This window comes from Panthera tigris, chromosome A3 (assembly GCF_018350195.1).
Source record: "Panthera tigris isolate Pti1 chromosome A3, P.tigris_Pti1_mat1.1, whole genome shotgun sequence".
Lineage (NCBI taxonomy): Eukaryota > Metazoa > Chordata > Mammalia > Carnivora > Felidae > Panthera > Panthera tigris.
This window is the reverse complement of record NC_056662.1, coordinates 43,303,439-43,322,670: the sequence shown is the minus strand read 5'-3', so window position 1 is coordinate 43,322,670 and position 19,232 is coordinate 43,303,439. Positions and strand designations below refer to the sequence as shown.

Here is a 19,232-nt window from a genome sequence, read left to right as displayed (position 1 = left end):
ATTCATTTTCTCAGGAAATCCCGTTGAGAAAGAAACAGACTCCCCTGAAAGCCATCTACAGTCATCCTTGGGCTCCACAGACCCAGTGGAAGGATCAGCATGCCACTTTTTTTTTTTTTAAAGATTTTAAGTAATCTCCACACACAATTTGGGGCTCAAACTCGCAACCCCAAGATCAAGAGACGCATGCTCTACCCACTGAGCCTGCCAGCTGCCCCCAGTGTTATTTCATCAAAGAAAAACTTTGGTCCCAAACTTATTGTTTATTAATGACTCTAACATAACTCCGAAAGGATAGCAGTGTGAGTGAAAAGCTGACTGAGGAAAAGTAAAGTGACCTTGCCTGACAACTCAAAAAGCAGTAAGTTATAGTGATTTAAAAGGACCACCTGAGATTTACTTAGAGCAAATAAAATTAAAAATTACCAAACATACAAATACCCCTCAGGGACTTGAAGAAATATTTTATTCAATAGAATGAAAACTGCTATACTCATTATAATAAACAGTGGGTCTTTTAAGCCTGAATTATTTCAAATGTCACTGAAACCTAAATTAATAAAAAGAAAACCAAAACAATAGTAAGGAAAGAAATTAACATCTTCTTACCTCACCAAGGTAAATGACGATTTGGAAGAAAGTATCCATCAGCAAAATTCTGTCAGCTAGAATGCTGCTGCTGTCCAAGAGTACTGGCTGAAGAAAAAGGGAGAGGGACAGCGTTGGTCTTCCCTGTTCCCACATGGCAACCACTCCAACCCCACACCTGGGGTGTCCATTTCACAGCTACAAGGCTGCTTACAAATGGCACCTGGCAGGGTGATTCTCCCCATTTTTTCTCATCTTTAAGGAAACTCCTTTCTGCTCCCTGACTCAGCAATTCGAAGTATCAATTTTGTAGAAGAAACAGGCTCCAAATAATCCCTCATCAACTGGGAAGAGAGATTAAGAACATCTTTTGCTCCAGCAACCAGAATTAATTCCAAACATTCTCAGTTTTGTGTCAGAAACACATCAGAGACATAGTCTCTCAAATCTACTGCTGTAGATGACTGAGAACAGTGATTGCCTATATGAAAAAAAAACAGCTTTTAATACAAGTTTTAAAAGTTTACTACAAAATATATTTTATTATGATTTCTATTTCAGGAATAAAAGTAACATACTCATTAAGGAAAATTAGAAAATTTGTACTCAAGTACAACAAGCATTTGTAATTTATTTTCACATTATTTAATTTTCGTATGCTGAAAAATATAATTTATAAAAGTTTCTATTTTTTCATGTAACTTTTGTTTTTAAGTTTTTTTTCTTTAACGTATATCTTTTAGTAACCTCTAAACCCAATAAGAGGCTTGAACTCACGACCTCGAGATCAAGAGTCAGATGCTCTTCTGACTGAGCCAGTCTGATGCCCACCCTTTTTTAAATTATTAAATGTGATACTTGTATTTTTTTCTTGTTTTTTTCCCCCCTTTTTACATTTTTAAATAATTTCTATGCCCAACACAGAGCTCAAATTCATGACCTTGAGATAAAGGGTCACATTTTCTACTGACTGAGCTAGCCAGGAGCCCCTTCATGTAACACTTTAATATTTTATCACATTACATAAACTTTGTAAACATTTCTTAGATTACTTATTTTCCTACTATTAAACATGTGGATTGTTTTCTAATCTATCATAACAGTTCATTTGACTATTTCTTTGAACAAAGTTTTTTCTGTATTTAGAAGGATTTCCTTCAGGCACAAGACATAGATTTACTGGGTCAAAGTATATGAACACATTGGAAAAAAAATACCTACGTATTTTTTTTAACATGTAATCCTGCCTTCCACAGACAATAGCTTTCTTTGTATGCCCTGTGACTTTTTTCTATGTGTATTTTTTAATACTCAGAAATAATGTTAAATTACTACTAAGACTCAAAGTTTTCTTTTTTTATAGCTTTGTTCTAAGAGTAAATGTGCTAGAAAAGAAACAACCCATACTAGGTGATTCCAACTCTGAGAAAAGCATTCACGTAAAACCTCACCTCTGGTGGCCCGTGGAATGAGTAGGAGTACAGAATGGGCTGGATCATGATGAGGGACTGAGTTAGGTCCTGTCGGGCAAAATGGTGTCTGTAATACGATGACTCGTCAGGACTGTTGTTAAACACTTGGAGAAATGGAGATCTTCTAAGATGGAACATGAACTGCATTTACAAAAAAAAAAAAAGGTAAATGCATACAGCTGTAACTTTCTTAGAAACCCCAGATAGTGGACTTGCCTTTGATCTCTGAAAGAGAAGCCAGACTTTAAGACAAGGCTTCTGGGTTCATGTGAACAGAAAGTACATGGTATTACCAAGAATTGGGGGAACAGGGAAATGGGAATCTGTTTAATAAGTACAGAGTTTCAGTTTTGCAGGATAAAAAAGTTCTGGAAATCTGTTGCATAACAATGTGAATATACTTGAAACTACTGAACTACACACTTAAAAATCGTTAAGATGGTATATTTTATGTTACGTGTTTTTCACCTCAATTAGAAATAAAATTATTCTTGAGAAAGGGGGAGGGACCCTGTGGGTATGTCAACGCTTCCACATGTAAAGGAAAAGGCAAAGCAGCATTTATTTCTGAAGTCACTGGGCCAGGTTGCAAGACAGAACGTCTAGAGAGGCCACAGTGCAGTGGGGAAAAGGCACACTCAGGGAAGCCACAGTCAAAAATTGTGAGCACAATACAAGAAAGCACTAGTAGGATGGGGTGGGAATGGAGGGGCAGCAGATTTCCCAAGCTACTGGGGTCTGAAAGTCGTGCATGAGGAGGCCAGAGGAAGGGGACTCCAGCTGCAGCAGCAGTTAAGTAGGTGGAGAGCTCAGGACTCAGGATGGAGTGAGGGGTATAGGAGAGAGAAGGATAAGAGAGAGGGAAGGACAAGAGATGAGGCTGGAGAGTTACGCTCTTTACCATGAGGATCAGAAGGTGGACGGCAGAGTTTTAGCTCAATCTAATGAGGTGCCAGAACGAGCTATACTGAGAAGTATAAAGTTTCCTGAAATTCCAAATATTGAATCATAGATTCCTAATAATCATGGCTGATATTCAATGTATCTCATGTGCAAGGCACAAAGCAGCTGACAAAAATGATTTCATCTTTCCAATAAGCCCACGAAGTAGGTTCTCTTACCTTCCCTAGTTTACAGGTGAGCAAACTATGGGATAGGCAACTTGCCCATGGCCACTCGCACTGAGGGGCAGAGCCACTCTATTCCAGGCATCGGGTTCCAAAGACTGGGCTTGACTTCTAACCTAGATGCCACAACTGGAGGAATCTTGGAAACCACCTCATTCAGTGGTTTTCAAACTGTGCTCTTCAGTCCTAGCAGATCCTTAGGGTACGGGTTGGGGGGGGGGGTGGAGGGTGCTGTGGCAGCACCCAGTGGGTGAGGGTGGTGCGTGGGCACAACCAAAGCAGCTGCAAGTCTATCTGCTTTACGTGCTGTCTTTTAAGGGGGTCCTCTCGAAAAAAGGATTCCACGGCTTCAAAGAGATTGCAAACCACTTCTCCAGACCTACTCCTTCCTTCTGAGGAGGTATCAACATCCTTCTGAGGAGGGGGTTCAGGACCTCACCCAGAATCGGCAGCAGCAGAACCAGTGCCAGAACTCCACTCTGACTCTGGCCAGTCCAGGGCTCCTTCCACAACACTGTACAGCCTCAGCTGTTCCAGCACAGGGCAGAGGCCCACATGTTAGGGACCACGGAACCCTGCCCTGGGCCGGGGGTCAAGTGAAGTGATCTCTAAGGTTCCCTTCTAATCCTGAGAGTCCAAGCTGTACAAGTTCACAACTGAAACCTGTGACCACTTTCCAAATTGAGTAATTGAAAGAATAACACCTATGTGCATATATAAGTGCTCACAAATTTATTAAACAATGGAAGTTTTCTACTCTCTACTAATTCTTAAGAAAATGATGGAAGGGGAGGGGAGGGTAAGGAAGGGGAGGGAAGGGGAGGAGGGGAAGGAAGGGGAGGGAGGGGGACAGGAGGGGAAAGAGGGGAGGGGAAAGAGGGGAGGGGAAAGAGAAGAGGGGAAAGAGGGGAGGGGAAAGAGGGGAGGGGAAAGAGGGGAGGGGAAGGGAGGGAAGGGGAAGGGAGGGAAAGGAAGGAGAGGGAAAGGGAGGGGAGGGGAGGGAAAGGAAGGGGAAGGAAGGGGAGGGGAGGGAAAGGAATGGGAGGGAAGGGGAGGGAAGGGAAGGGGAGGGGAGGGGAGAGGAGGGGAGGGGAGGGAAAGGGAGGGGAAGGGAAGGGAAGGGAAGGGAAGGGAAGGGTTGGGATTGCTTCTGGTTCAGGGAAAGCTGAACTGCAAAGAGGCCACCTGAGAGTCCTGGGCCCCAGCTGTGGAGCGGGCTCACACCCACCAACAAGCACTTAGAGAGCACCTGGCCCTGAGGTGAACACTCCATCCACCTCGGCCTAGCATCCTCACAGCACCTACAGGGCCAAGCTCTAGTTTGCTCATTTACAGATGAGGATGGGGGTTCAGAAAGGGTAAATACACAGATCCCTGACAGCGGCTTCAAGCTCTGCCCACTTCTCTCCCTCCATTCCCTGTCCAACGGCTCCCAAGTGCCTGGTTCGGGCACAGTGCAGTTATTTACAGGAGCTGTTATTACTGCTGTTTCCTGGGTATAATGTAGCAGAGTCACTACAGACTTATCATTAAATATTTGTCATTATTTCTGGTCCCATTTTGTTATACTCGTCTTCACATGTGCTGCATTTTCTTGATTTGCTGCTGAGAAAGCTGTCTACCCAGCACTGTTTCGAATTAAAAGGTTTTGTTGTGGCCTTCAGCAACGACCCTGTTTTGCCTTTTCATGGAGGTTTACATACATCTCTTCTTCCTGCATATGTCATCGTGTCTTCCGTAGGGTTGAGACACGGTCTCACACAGACACAGAGAACTGAACAGAATAACCTTCATCACCTATAGACACAGTCTCAAAACACACTGAGTCTTCACTTTAGCCTGAGAGCAGTGAGTCTTATTTCCAAAAAAAAAATTTTTTTTTTGAGAGAGAGCGAGCGAGCGAGCACACACACAACTGGAGGAGAGAGAAAGAGAATCTCAGTGCGGAGCCTGAGTAAAAAAAAAATTTTTTTGCAGTGTATTTTATTTCGATCACAATTTATTCTTCTACAGTTACTTAAAAAACACCTATTACTTACCTGAGGATACAGAGAGAAGGAATCTGATAACCTAAAAGAAGTGGGGTCTTCTTTGTTATACTGTCCAAATTTCTGACACTGTTGAAAGGGAACAGCAAAAAGGAAAAAAAGAGAGAGAAAAGCCAAGTTAGTGTCACCTGGAAAAATGCCTGCAGTAGGACAGCTATGTTCCAATTTCAATTCTGACTTAGAGTCCCAGACCAGCACTTCCCAAGCATGGTCGGGCCAACCCAGCAACAGGGTGTTGTTAAACACAGATTCTGATTCGGCAGATGTGGAGACGTCCTGCATTTCTCACCAGCTCCCGGGGCTCCCAAGCAATGCTGCCAGAGGATTACCTGGACCGGTCAGAGGCTCGAGGCACTCTCTCAGGCCCTCTCCCATAGGAAAAAACCCAAAGTGCACCAAAAACTGGCAATAATAGATAAGCTTTGATGTTGCATCACTCTACACCTCAATTTTCTTCCTTTTTTCAAAGGCAAATTTCTGAACAATATTTTCTCTTCCAGCCTTTATTTCCTCTTTGTTTTGCACCTCTCTTCTGGCCACTAGAGAACTGGACCTTCCACCACTGAAGGAAAGATTATCTCTGACAGTTACCTCTCCTACCAAGTCTGATGACCTTGTATGGCTCTCACCTTCCTGGACTCCCCAGTAGCACAGGCCAAGTGGCTCCCCCAAACCTCGTGAAATTCTCCTCCAGTTGCTAACACAGCACTTTCTTATTTCTCATTCTCCCCAACTGATCCTTCTCTGGCTTGTTCCATGGCCCCTCATCTCCCTACCTCCTAACTGTGGGTTCTTTGGAGGCTAGTCCTTGGCCCTTGCTCCCATCCTCACTACTTCAGCTATAAGTAACAGACTGATGTCATCTAAATCCACCCCGACATCTAGTGCTGCCTGTTAGGGGCACCCAAATGCAGGATGGCTTCCCTCGGACGTATTTTCACAAGTTCATGTGTAAAATCAATCGAACTATTTAGTACACTAAAAAAAAAATTGGGGGGGAGGGCGCTTGGGTGGCTCAGTCAGTTGAGTGTCTGACTTTGGCTCAGGTCATGATATCTCAAGGTTGATGAGTTCGAGCCACGCGTCAGGCTCTCTGCTGACACCTCAGAGCCTAGAGCCTGCTTCAGATTCTGTGTCTCCCTCTCTCTCTCTCTGCCCCTCCTCTGCTAGTGCTGTCTCTATCTCAAAAATAAATATAAACATTAAAAAAAAATTTTCCACCCCTTCTACCCCTCCCTCATCCTTACAGTCACCCACACTTGAAACCTAAGTCAATGTCGATTTTTTGGTTTTTGATTCCATAAATAGTGTGACCGTATTTTATCAATTTTTCTTTCGACATACATCCTGATTCCAAACTTCCCCTACCCTCTAACTGTCCTACCACACTCTAGTCTCAGCTCCCTTGAACCTCCAGAATCCTCCACTGGTCTCCATAACAGCAGTCTTTCACCCTGTAGTTTATCTCATATGGTAATGGTAGATGTAAACACAAGCATCATGCTCATGGCACTCCCCTGCTTAGGAATCTACCCGCAACATTAAGGCAGTGACTTCACTTTAAAATCAAGGCATCCAACAGAATTGCTGAATCACTATGTAGTGCACCTGAACCCAAAATTACATTGTATGTCAACCACACTTCAATAATAAAAATTAAAATAAATTCATAGAGGTGCCTGGGTAGCTCAGTTGGTTGAGCGTCCAACTCTCGATTTTGGCTCAGGTCGCAATCCCAGGATTGTGAGATCAAGCCCTGCACTGGGCTCTGTGCTAAGCGTGGAGCCTGCTTAAGATTCTCTCTTTCTCTTTCTCTCTCTCTCTCTCTCTCTCTCTCTCTCTCTCTCTCTCTCTCTTTCCCCCTTTGCTCCTCTCCCCTGCTCACTCTCTAAAGTAAAAAAATATATATTAAAAAAATCATAAATAAAATGAAGCATTCTACAATTAAGCAGCACTTTCACTGCTTTTCCCCAACGTACAACCTGGCCTCACGAGGTCTCTCCAGGTCCCCAGCAAAAGCTGAAATGCACAGCTATGTCCCACAGGCTTGTCCATGCTTGGCCCTGACTTCTCATCTGTTACCCTGCTCGTTTTAAGAAAACCTGTTTCAAAGCTCACTTTCCCCTTTCCCCAAGGCTCACCTTGCCAACTACCCGGACCTTCTGCTCAATTTTCAAATTGTTTCAAATGTTGACATTCCCTGAAAAAATGGTTCCATGGGACAGCAAGGGCACACACACATCTGAATAAAGTTAAATAGGTGTTTGATCATGAATCCGTGCTGTGAATTTCCATAACAGTAAGCCTATGTCAATTACCGACTTACTGCTTTGTAGCTCCAAATTTACTCTTGCCTGTTGTGAAAAGGGCTTGGGCCCTTTGAATATTTTTCCTGTGCCAGTTGTCATGATGTTAAGCTGTCAGTAGAGTGTGCTGGAGGCAAGAATGTTTCAGGGTTCCAGGATGCTCACTCAGCCGGAGTGCCTGTGGCTTCCCCAGTGCTGAGCTCTTGGAGCCAGCAGCTACCTCTGTATACCCTGTGTGCCTCTGGTGAGACACTTCCTTATGAAGAGTTTTCCTTGGCACCCCAAGGGTAGACTTTCATCATCCAATTCCAGAGGGTGAATTTCTGTCAAGCTCCTCTGCCATGACACTAGGGCAACTTCCTTGCCAAGAGAGACTCAGTGAGCCAAGGCTGTGCCCTCCCACCTAGATCAGCCCTGGGAAGTAGAGGGTCCTTCCTTGGGGGATCTACCTGAGCCTAGAAGTAATGGCTGCTACACATTTGCTCTTCCTATATTCTTTAGACTGCTCTTTGCTTCTTACTACTAGCCAATCCCTCATTATTCAAAGCCTCTGTCGTGAGTCTTTTTTTAATTTTCTTATATTGTTTGCTCATCAATGAAACTCATTTAAGTTTTATTTATTTTGAGAGAGAGAGAGAGAGAGAGAGAGAGAGAGAGAGAGGGAGCAGGGGAGGGGCAGAGAGAGAGAGGGAGAGAGAGAATCCCAAGCAGGCTCTGAGCTGTCAGCAAAGAGCCCAATGTGGGGCTTGAACCCATGAACCATGAGATCATGACCTGAGCTGAAATCAAGAGTACATCACTTAACAAACTGAGCCACCCAGGTGCCCCAATCTTTTTTTTTTTTTTTTTTTTTTTTTAAGAGAGAGAGTGAATGTGCATATGCACGAGCAGGGGAAGGGCAGAGAGAGAGAGGGAGACAGAGACTCTCAAACAGGCTCCACGTGCTGTGTGGAGCCTGATGTGGGAATCAGTCTCATGACCCTGAGATCATGACCTCAGCCAAAATCAAGGATTGGACACTCAACTGACTGAACTACCCAGGTACCCTGTGACAGTAATTTTTAAGTAAAACTTTCCCTGCTTAAATTACTGTGTGATTTATCCTGATTAGACCCAGAACAACACATGAGGCATTTCTACATTCAATGGGCCACAGACACCTACTGCTGAAAAATATCACCCACACCTGGAGGGAAAAAATAGAACTACAGCTTCCACAGGGACTCATCTAAATCAACTCTTTGGGTACACAGATTTGCATCTTTCGCCAAATGTCCTGTGCATGCATGTCATTCCTTCCCAACTATAATGTAAGCCCTTGAGGGGAAAAGGTACTTGTAAATGTGTTTGGCTTAAGGTAAGCAACAGAAAATTCTTGTTGACTAACTGTATGAAATGACAGGTTTAAGCATCAGCTTTCTTTTCTCAATGTACAGCAGAGACTAAGACTGAACCTGGTGCCATGGTGCCCAACTTACCAGTCGAATGAGCTGTCGGTCTAGCCACCGGAGCACATCAGGCCCTTCCTCTGACTCTGCACGGAACACCCCCAGCCGAGCCATCAAGACTGCTGCAGCCTCCTGGTCAAATGCTGCTTCTATGTGCCTGAGCTGGCTTTGTGCATCTGCCCAACTGACAATTCCAGAATTAGTGCCATGCTTATATTCAGGAGAGACCAGAAAGCCAGCTTTCCGTTAAGATAAAGAAACCTAAGTCCTGTTACTTCATCTAAGGCAACATAGATTAGAACTCAGTAAGGAATCACAGGAGTTTTACATACATTCTCATTTGCCCTCATGTGATCTCTGAAGGATGTAAGTGCAGAGGAAAAATTACGCAGAACTTCCCAATGTGCCATAAGTTATCATGAAAGTAGATACCCAAAAGGTGCCTAAGTCTCCAGTTCCTTACTCTAGGTCAATCTTGCAAAAATCTATATGTTTACAAATATACAAGATGACTTTCCAGCATCATACCCATGGTAGAAAGAATTAGCATGTATACAAAAGTTTTCTAAACAAATAAAGACATTATGGACAAAACTGAAAGACAATAGACAGACCAGGAACAGATATGAACAACAAACAATAATCATATCCAGAATACATAGAGTCCCTGTAAATTAATGAACAAGAAAAAGAAACAGGTTTTACAAAATGGGCAAAGGCTATCACAAAAGAAATATATATGGCCAGTAAACATCAAAAGTGCTCAACCCATTAATAAACATGTGAAAAATTAATAAATATGTATTTTAAAATACATATAAAAGTGGCAAACTGCTCTATATTAGCATGTTAGAGATCAATAATATTAATTATTAATGAGAATACAGGACTCTCCTTAGAGTATTAGGGAGAATACAAATTAACTTCTTAGGACAGTTTTACAGGATACAAAATTCTACTTCTATGAAGGGGCTGGAAAGAAATACTCATATACACAAAGACCTAAACCCATGAATGCAGCACTGTTGGAAGGAAGGTAGGACCTGAAATTCCTTGAAGAGAGGAGTGGTACATCCCATTCAAACCATGCAGTGCTGTGCAGCCATTACAACCAGTGAGGAGGTCATATGTGTTGACGTGGAAGACGTCCTTGATACATTATTGAGAAAAGTTTGTAAGTATACTAATATAAGAAGCCATCTGTCCATATAATACACACACACGACACAACTGCACAGAAACGGGACTGTGAAGATAAATACCGGTGTAGTAATAGCATTTTACCTCTGGGGAGAGTGGGCAGAGACCCATTCTTTATACAGTTATGAGCTGCTTGAATCTTTTACAAGGAGGATGTATTTACGGGTCATTAAATGAAAATTAATTTTTAATGAATTTATTCCTACTGAAAGAGGATTCTTCTAGGCAAGTGTCTGCAGGCCTAACTAGGTTAGCCCGCAATATCTCTTCCTCCTCCTCCTTCTCTAATCAAATGAGTCTGTGAGACTGGTGAGAACCATTCAATGGAACTATTAAGATAAACTAACAGATGTTAAATGATCTCTTCAAAAGAAAAGCACTGGTGGTTCCACAGAAAGGAAACCAGGATGCTCACTTTCGGGCAATGGTGGTCACGCGGATGCGCCTCTGGGTGCTGGAGTGTTGATACTGAGTGACAAACTGGATGGCGCCTCTGCCTCCTTGGGGGATCGGGGCGTTGTGCTGCAGATGATAGGCCACACACCTGGTTACTGTTACAGGCATGACTCAAACACACATGGTCACAGAGCCGACTGTGCTCTTCCTAAAACAACTAACACAGTGGTGACAGTAAGGTTCTCGACGCACTCTGAATGGTACATTTAAAATCTGGGCATGTCACTGTACACAGCTTTTACCTCAAAAAAAAAAAAAAAAACAAAAAACCAAATTCAAGTAAATATTAAACTCAAGTTACTGATATGCATGCTGAAGTGTTTAGGGATGAAAGACACGACAGGAATTTGTCTTAAAGCAAAGTAAAATAAGGTAAAACGGGAACTATAGAACTATAGAATCTAAGTGGTGGGTGAGGATACCTGTAATTGTACAGGTATTCACTCTGCAATTCTTTTCATTTTTCTGTACATTTGAATTTTTCTAAATAAAATAATGGGGAAAAACTGACATACTCAAAAATTCACCAACATTATGATGGCTGGTAAAAGCTATTCCCCTTCTGATGAACTTATCAGTTCAACAATTTAAGTGATGAAAGCAATCTGCTGTCTGACTCTGACCAAACCCTGAAAGGAAAAAAAGGGTCATGCCAGACAGATGTCAGGCAAACACAAGCCCAAAGAAACATCAGTCTTCAGAGAAAGAAGCTAGAGGCCACCAGTCTGTAATAAATCAGAACACACAGGGATTCCTAAGTGGCTCAGTCAGCTAAGTGTCCAACTCAATTACAGCTTAGGTCATGATCTCACAGTTGGTGAGATCAAGCCCCATGTTGGGCTCTGTGCTGACAGTGCAGAGCATGCTTGGGATTCCTCTCTCTCTGCCCCCCCCCCCCCCACATACTCTCTCAAAATAAATAAACCAGAAAACACAACACCAAGAGACATGAATACTCATGAAGAAATCCAACTCACTTGATTGACTACTTCAAAGTAGATGCCAAGTGTAGATGTGGGATCCATGCCACAGATTTTCCACTGACTCGTGCCACCAACACCAAGCTCCTGGGGTAAGAAGAGGAATTAAAAATAAAAACAAAAAGCTACTCCTGTGGTTAACTGCTGATGACAAATACGGACTCTAAGAATGGTAGGCTACTTGAAAGATTTCATTCCAAATGAAAATTTAAATTTAACTAAAAAAAAGTACAATAATAAGCCAGAATAAAGTTTAAGATTTATTACAGGCCTCTAAAATTAAGCTTTTTATATTAGAACTTGGACCAATTTCCATTATATCACCAAGATAGCTCTTTCTCCCTCTACACACACACACACACACACACACACACACACACACACACACACACACACACACAGTATGTAACACTGAAGTTAGCTGAAAGAAGCCACAGTTAGAATTATCTTGAAAGTTAGCTCGAAAGTTTCACCATTATTATTAGAACAAGAAATAGTTACAGGATATTAACTATTAATTATTAATTTTGAATCCAGTTCCTTTATGCAAAAACTACATATAAATCTTTGCAAGAGAATTTAGATTTTAGTGGTATGAAGCCTGCTTTTTATTGACTAGCTGAAGGACTCCCAATGATAAATGAAGTTCACTGAAATGTGAAGAGTGTTGCTGTTTTAATCAGGACATCTACAAGAAAAGGCTGCAGGTGTCAAAAATACCTAGAATTGTCAACCAAGATCACTAGATTCTGCAACATACATTCTTATCATTCAGTAAATATATGTTTTAACATACTTCATCAAAATGCAGAATAGTAGATGCCAAGTTTTTTTTTTTTTTTTAAGTTTATTTATGAGAGAGAGAGAACAAGCAGGAGAGGGGCAGAGAGAGAGGAAGAGAGAGAATCCCAAGCAGGCTCTGTGCTGTTGGTACAGAGCCTGACGTGGGGCTTGATCCCTCATGACCTGAGCCAAAATCAAAAGTTGGACACTTAACCATGTGAGCCACCCAGGCACCCCCAGAATACTGTGTTTTTTAGGAAGTAACATGAGTATGCATCGAGAGGGTCATATTTCTTTTGTATGACTCTGAATTGTACACTGCACCCAGATGGTACACTGTTAGGTAAGTAGAGCCGATACCACTGTGGCCTCTACAAAACTATGCCAGGAGTCTTTGTACCTGGCCAAAGAACCAGCAATCTCAGGAAAGAGACAGTCAGAGGGTGAAGGGAACATTCTTAGGTGAAATCACAGAGCAGTTCTAAGGTAGAGAGAAGAGAGGGCTCTGTTTCATCAGTATTTCCAAAGCAAGCTGGTGAGATGGATGGATTTGTACATGTCACCTTCCCTTTTAGTGGCCTTTTCTAATAGAAGCAGGGAACATCTGTTGGAAAGTGAAGGGCCACACCGAGGGAATATGGCAAAGAAGCAAAAGAAGATTGCATGCCTCCCTTTCTTGGCTTGCTAATCCTTTCTCCTGAATCTTCCCATACCACAACTCAAGTTTTAATATGTGAAACTTAAAGTTTCAATTCGAGGGATTCAGAGTATGCCATTGCAAAATACACCACTCTGACATAAGGGTTATTTTAAGCTGAAGGTAGTTTGAAAAAACAGACATAAGAAAACTCTCTGCCCTCCACCTACTAAGGGCAGGATGATTATCAATCATCAAAGACAACTCTAGATGCTTATCAGCCCAGAGAGGGCATAAGACGAATCTATACAAGAAACATGCTAAGACCAACCCTCCTTCTCTTCCATTAGCTCCCTCCATCTATCTACCTTCCACACTGTGCCAGCCCTAGAGGCTCAAAGTGCCTTTCCTGTATCTTATCACTTTTCTACAGATTTACTGTTCTTTTGTTAAGATACCACATAATCCCAAATTCTAACCATCCCTTTGATTTACTCCCTACTGAGTACATACATGCAATGTGTTTACGTGTAATATGTGCGTTAATTTATTCTATTATGAAACCTGTCCTTTGCCAGTCTTGTTTGCAGGGCCCAAGCCAATGAAATCAAGATGGGTAGACAAAAAGAAAATCTTCCCTCTTCTATCAGCACCAATGCCTGAGTGGGCCACAAACCCTCCAGAGCCCCAGAAGTACATTTTCTCACTAATACACAAATGCCGTATGTAAGCATTTACCTTGCATTTAACAGAGTAAGTATGAAGATAAAATTAGGAAATCACTATTTGATAATCTCCAATGAAACATAATGATTCAAGTAAGGATAATCAATGGATGTTAAAACCATTAGGTAAAAGGCTGTTGGCAAGCAAGATATTCACATTTTGCCACAATCTCGTTCAACAGATTTACTGCTAACGACTAAAAGGAAATGTGCCCTTATAACAGAAAGATGTGGGGCAGTCATCACCTTCACCACACTGTGTAACTCAGCACCACTAACACAGAAGACCAGACAGAAGTGGTTCTTGAAGAAACACGCATGAGGTATAAGATTACCCAGGAACTGTGGTGGACAAGATGGTCTAACCTGAATCTAATCACTAATCTAACTTTCACTTTACAGAGAATACAGAGAGGACAGAAACCAGTTCACGGCCACCACAAGGAAACAATCAAATACACTGAGAATGTGTGGTACTCTATTGCAGAAGAGATGGGCACTTGGCACTGTCTCTTCAACAAATCGATGTCATCAAACGAGCAAAAAACCTCAAAGAACAGAAAGACCATTCCAGACTTAAAAAGACTAAGGATACATAATGCTAGATGCAATACTGGTTAGCGTGTGGAAGAAACAGCTATGAAGGGCATTTAGGGAAAAATTAGGGAAAGAATATGACTAAATACAGCTGATATTAGCAAATTATCATTTTCTTAGGTTTGATATGTCATGGTAGGAGAACATCCTTAATTTTAGAAGATACACACCAAAAGAGTAAGTGTCATGACACCTGCAACTTGTTTTTAAAGGTTCTGAAGAAGTATGATAAAGTAAATATGGCCAATAGATAATAATCAGATAGACAAAGCAAATATTGCAAAAATAGAGGACAGAATTAAGACAAAATGTTAACAATTACTGACTGTAAATGGTGGGTATACAGGACTCTTTCCCACTTCCCTAAGCTTCTCTGTATGTTGAATTCTATCTCCCCCTCTTTGCATCCTCCACCCCCTTCCCAAAACCTCATCGTTGAATTCCTACCGGTTCCTAGAACAGCTAATAAGCTTCCACTGATTCATAAAATTATCTTCTAAGGAGATTTTAAGTCTATGGAAAATATTTTGGAACAGGGTAACCTTCCAAAGCCCTCCCAGGAATTAGGGGTATAAGTCCTTTCATACACTGGGATAATGAGTGACTCCTCAGATGGGCTTTAGGGCAGCAACCTGCCTCGCCCAGGGGATTATAGGAATATTCTCTCAAATCACCTTGCCTCCGGCAACTTCAACAAAACATTAACCAAAGTAGTCAGTAAGCATTATATTAAGCAAAAATAAGTCTGTCAGAGAAAGACAAATACCATATGATTTCACTCATTGGTGGAATTTAGAAAACAAACTGAAGGTTGATGGAGGGAGGTGGGCAGGGGATGGGCTAAATGGGCGATGGGCATTAAGGAGGGCACTTGCTGTGATGAACACCGAGTGTTGTGTTAAGTGATGAATCACTAAATTCTACTCTTGAAACCAATAGTACATTGTATGTTAACTAACTAGAATTTAAGTAAAAACTTGAAACAAAAAACAAAAAAAAAACAAAACCAAAGTAGTCACTAAATGAATATTCACTGATAATGAAGATAAAAGTGAGGATGTAAGGGGCACCTGGGTGGCTCAGTCGGTCAAGCATCAGACTTTGGCTCAGGTCATGATCTTGCAATTTGTGGGTTCAAGTCCTGCACCGGGCTCCATGCTGACAGCTCAGAGCCTGGAACCTGCTTTGGATTCTGTGTCTCCCTCTCTCTCTGCCCCTCCCCTGCTCATGCTCTGTCTCTCTCAAAAATAAATGTTAAAAAAAAAAAAAATGAAGATGAGAAAGATGAAATCTATGTGGGCTTCCATTGTGCCAGGGGCTGTTCTGCACGTTTGACCTGAACTTACTCATTTAGCCCTCCCAACAGGTACTATTACTATCTCCACTTCCTAGATAAAGACGTTAAATCCCAGAGTGATTAAGTACCTTGTCCAGGCCATAAGATAGCAGGGGTAAATGTGCACCCTTGTATCCACATCTGGCTCTACAGAGTCCAGCGTGTCCTCATTGAAGAGGACATCAAAGGAAGGACGTAACTATGACAATCCCAGCCCAGAACCACTCTGGAGGGGCCTCACTGCACCCAACGGTCTGTCTCCTAGCAGCTAAAGTATAAGCAGAGGAAGTGAGCCACCAGCAAAGCCACCTCACCATCTAGTGGGTTAACTTAAGTTTGTTCACATATTCTCAAAATGTGTTACCCAAAGAACATACCTGTCTGCATGTACAACAGTGTCATTCATGCCCAACCAACTCAAGATGGTCTCTGAGAAGTGAGACAAAGGTATCACCTCTAAGGCAACACACAAAGCTTTATCCCTGAAGGCTTCAGCTGAATGCCTGCCTTGCTACACAGAATACCTTGTGGCTCATTGTCACAGAGACCCAAACAAGGACAGTGGGGTTAGGGGAACCTAGGCTCTAGCTCCTCCATATCAGTTCTGACCCAGAGAACAAGATACTTGACCTCTCGAGCCTCAGTTTTCTCCTCTCTGACCCTTTAGATAGATGGAAGGACAGACAGAAAAGACACCACCTCTCAGAGTTGTGGTCATCAGTAAAGAATTGGCCCTTCTCCCCTCACCACAGACACAGACACATCCCAACAAGTGACATAAGGTCGCCCCACTGACATTTCTAATGAATTAAATCCTGGGGCAGAGGGGGTGAGAACAATGGAGTTTTCCTTACATTTTCTGACACACATGGTCCTTTCACATTCAGAGACACACAAGGACCAATGGCTCCTGCAACTTTCAGCTCCCGAGAGGTCTAAAATGGAAATACAAGACAGCATAAAGTTAAAATTCATTGAGAGCCATCGTCTCACGAAAGACACAGCTAAAACTTACAGGACAAATATGGTAGCATTATCATTCCAGTGAGAAGAAATCCTACGTGGATTATTCTCTTACAAACTTTTCTGTGACCACTGTAATCGGATAAAAACGAATAAAATCCTCCTTTAGAAACTGCATTAACTTTGTTCCAAAGATGATGCAGCATTTTGAACTTTTTCACCTTTGAAATTATTGTACACATAGAAGAAAATAATTCCGCCAAAAATACATTTCTTTCCAATCCCAAGTACTTAGCCGTAATTATTTATAATCTGTGATCAGTGGATATACTGTTGTATGTTGCTTTAAAAATGCTTAATTCAAGGGGCACCTGGGTGGCTTAGTTGGTTGAGCATCTGACTTTAGCTCTGGTCATGATCTCACAGTTTGTGAGTTCGAGCCCCGTGTCAGGCTCTGTGCTGACAGCTCGGAGCCTGGAGCCTGCTTCGGATTCTGTGTCTGCTTCTCTCTCTGCCCCTCCCCTGCTTGTGCTCTGTCTCTCTCTGTCTCTCAAAAATAAATGTAAAAAATAAATAAATAAGCAAATAAATAAATAAAGTGCTTAATTCATGAACTCCAACATAACTACATGGCCAACATACTTAGATTTTTAAATCTCAATTCATTAAAGTCTACCTCTCTTCAGCTCAAAAAAAAAAAAAAAAAAAAAAAACTCAAACATTTGAGATTATTTAAAGTTTATCTCTAATTCTCAAAGTAATAATCCCAATTGTATCACGTAGCAGCCCCTTCTAATGTTTTCTCAACAACTCAGAATGAAGTGTGTAGGGTTTTCAGTCCCTACAAGAAAAAGAAGGACCCAAACTCCCACTACTGCACTATTTCCGAGCGCTCTGGTTAGTCTGCAGACAGCCACTAAATATAAACATGGCTTTGTGAATGTGGTGGCCCATACCGACGGCCAGGGGGTGCTCAACACCACGTGGCAGCCTCTGTGCTCAGCCTGCCGCCACTTCTCAGGCCTGCTGTCCTAGAGCAGGACCAAGCAGAGCCTGCAGGGGAATCAGACACCTCTTTGCATAAAACAGTAGTAAATATACAGGTCACCCTCAAGAAGCACAGTAATAGAATCAATATACCTTGTTCAACTATTTTGCTGGGAACCTTTTAATTTACTTTTTGATGTCTGTGTCCAGCAAGGTGAGGCTTCTACAAATCTGACTACTAAATAAGTAACAACACTCTTCTTCCGTTAAAATTTTAGAAAGTTATCATACCTTCACTTCCAAAGTAGCACCAAACGCCATGCGAAAATCTCCGTTGAAATCTTTAGTAAAAATTCTCTGGAAAGTCTGCTTGAAGAGAGAGGTGTTGAAAGAGTCTCCCATCACCATGTGGCCTCTAGGAAAGAAAGAAGAAAGTGAACATTTAGGATGACTGAAAGCCACTCAGATGCTTCCACGGTGTTCACAAACAGTAATTTAAAGAAAGAAAAAAACCCCCATGTCTGTGAAGGTGCTACTAACTTAAATGGGAAACAGCAAGTTCAATTTGTACTTAGGAAAGACACTATTTTCAAAATATCAAAGATAGGACTCCTTAGAACAGTTCTAAATCTGTCCCACAGAGGTGGTCACACAAATCTACAGATGATACAACCTCATACTATACACCCCCACATGTTACAAAAATGAGTGCCTGTACAAACTCAAAGTCCAAGCAGACTCTATGATATAGTTCATTCTATCACACAATGTCAATCCCTGGTTGTGATACTGTGCTATATTTCTATTAAGACACAACCACTGGAGTTGCTAAATGGAAGAGCATGGACAGACCTCTCTGTAATATTTTTGCAATTTCTTATGAATCCGTAATTATTTCAAAAGAAGAAGAAAACAGAAGAACCCTTCATTGGTAAACCCACAGGTTTAATGGGTCATCTACTGAGGAAATGTGTCCAGCTCCCCTCATTTACTCTCCTCTGACAGGGGAAATACCCAGGCTGCAGGAAATCCTTTTCAGGTTAATTCACTGCCTCAAAACATTGAATCTTTGCCTGTATGTAAATTATCTCTAGTGTATGAATACCTATATGTATCCCTTCTTGAAGTTAGAGGAAAATACTATTCAAAATTTCAGCAGTTCATGTATTTGGGCAGATAAGCACCACCTGATGTCAAGTTATGCATCTAGTCATTGATCACCCAATAGGATTTCAGAATTGAGCAGGACACAAGATCATCTGGTCCAGCTATCTCAGAGTGCCTGACCCCTCCAGGAACAGAGATGGCTCTTTGGCCCTATACAGTCCACCCTTCTCACCCTCCTTAGCCATGGGATCCATGGTTTCCTGAGAAAAAAAAAAAAAAGGCTACATTTCCCAGCCTGCCTTGCATGTGGCTGTGTAACTCAGCTTTGTTTGTTGGAGGTAGCCTTTGTGATTTGTGGAGGGCCTTCTCATGGGAAGACACGTATCTTCCTTGGACCCCTCCTCCTTCCTGCTGCTATAACACAGCAAGAGCCCGGTTACCATCCTAAACCTCAGGTAGCACAGAAAGGTGG

General features: G+C 42.0%; 1 protein-coding gene across 3 annotated transcripts in view; it reads right to left on the bottom strand.

Moving 5' to 3' along the window:
- SEC23B (SEC23 homolog B, COPII coat complex component) overlaps positions 1-19,232 on the bottom strand; it is a 45,076-nt gene that overhangs the window by 10,899 nt on the left and 14,945 nt on the right. For 2 of the 3 annotated variants that reach the window (XM_007096552.3, XM_007096553.3), the window contains exons 10-17: positions 17,945-18,068; positions 16,558-16,638; positions 11,623-11,712; positions 10,605-10,711; positions 9,020-9,173; positions 5,227-5,304; positions 2,040-2,201; positions 610-696 (exon numbers count right to left, since the gene is read on the bottom strand). In XM_007096552.3, coding sequence (XP_007096614.1) covers positions 610-696; positions 2,040-2,201; positions 5,227-5,304; positions 9,020-9,173; positions 10,605-10,711; positions 11,623-11,712; positions 16,558-16,638; positions 17,945-18,068 — 883 coding nt within the window. The remainder of the gene's footprint in view (positions 1-609; positions 697-2,039; positions 2,202-5,226; positions 5,305-9,019; positions 9,174-10,604; positions 10,712-11,622; positions 11,713-16,557; positions 16,639-17,944; positions 18,069-19,232) is intronic. The other variant, XM_042980968.1, reaches the window with a different exon arrangement.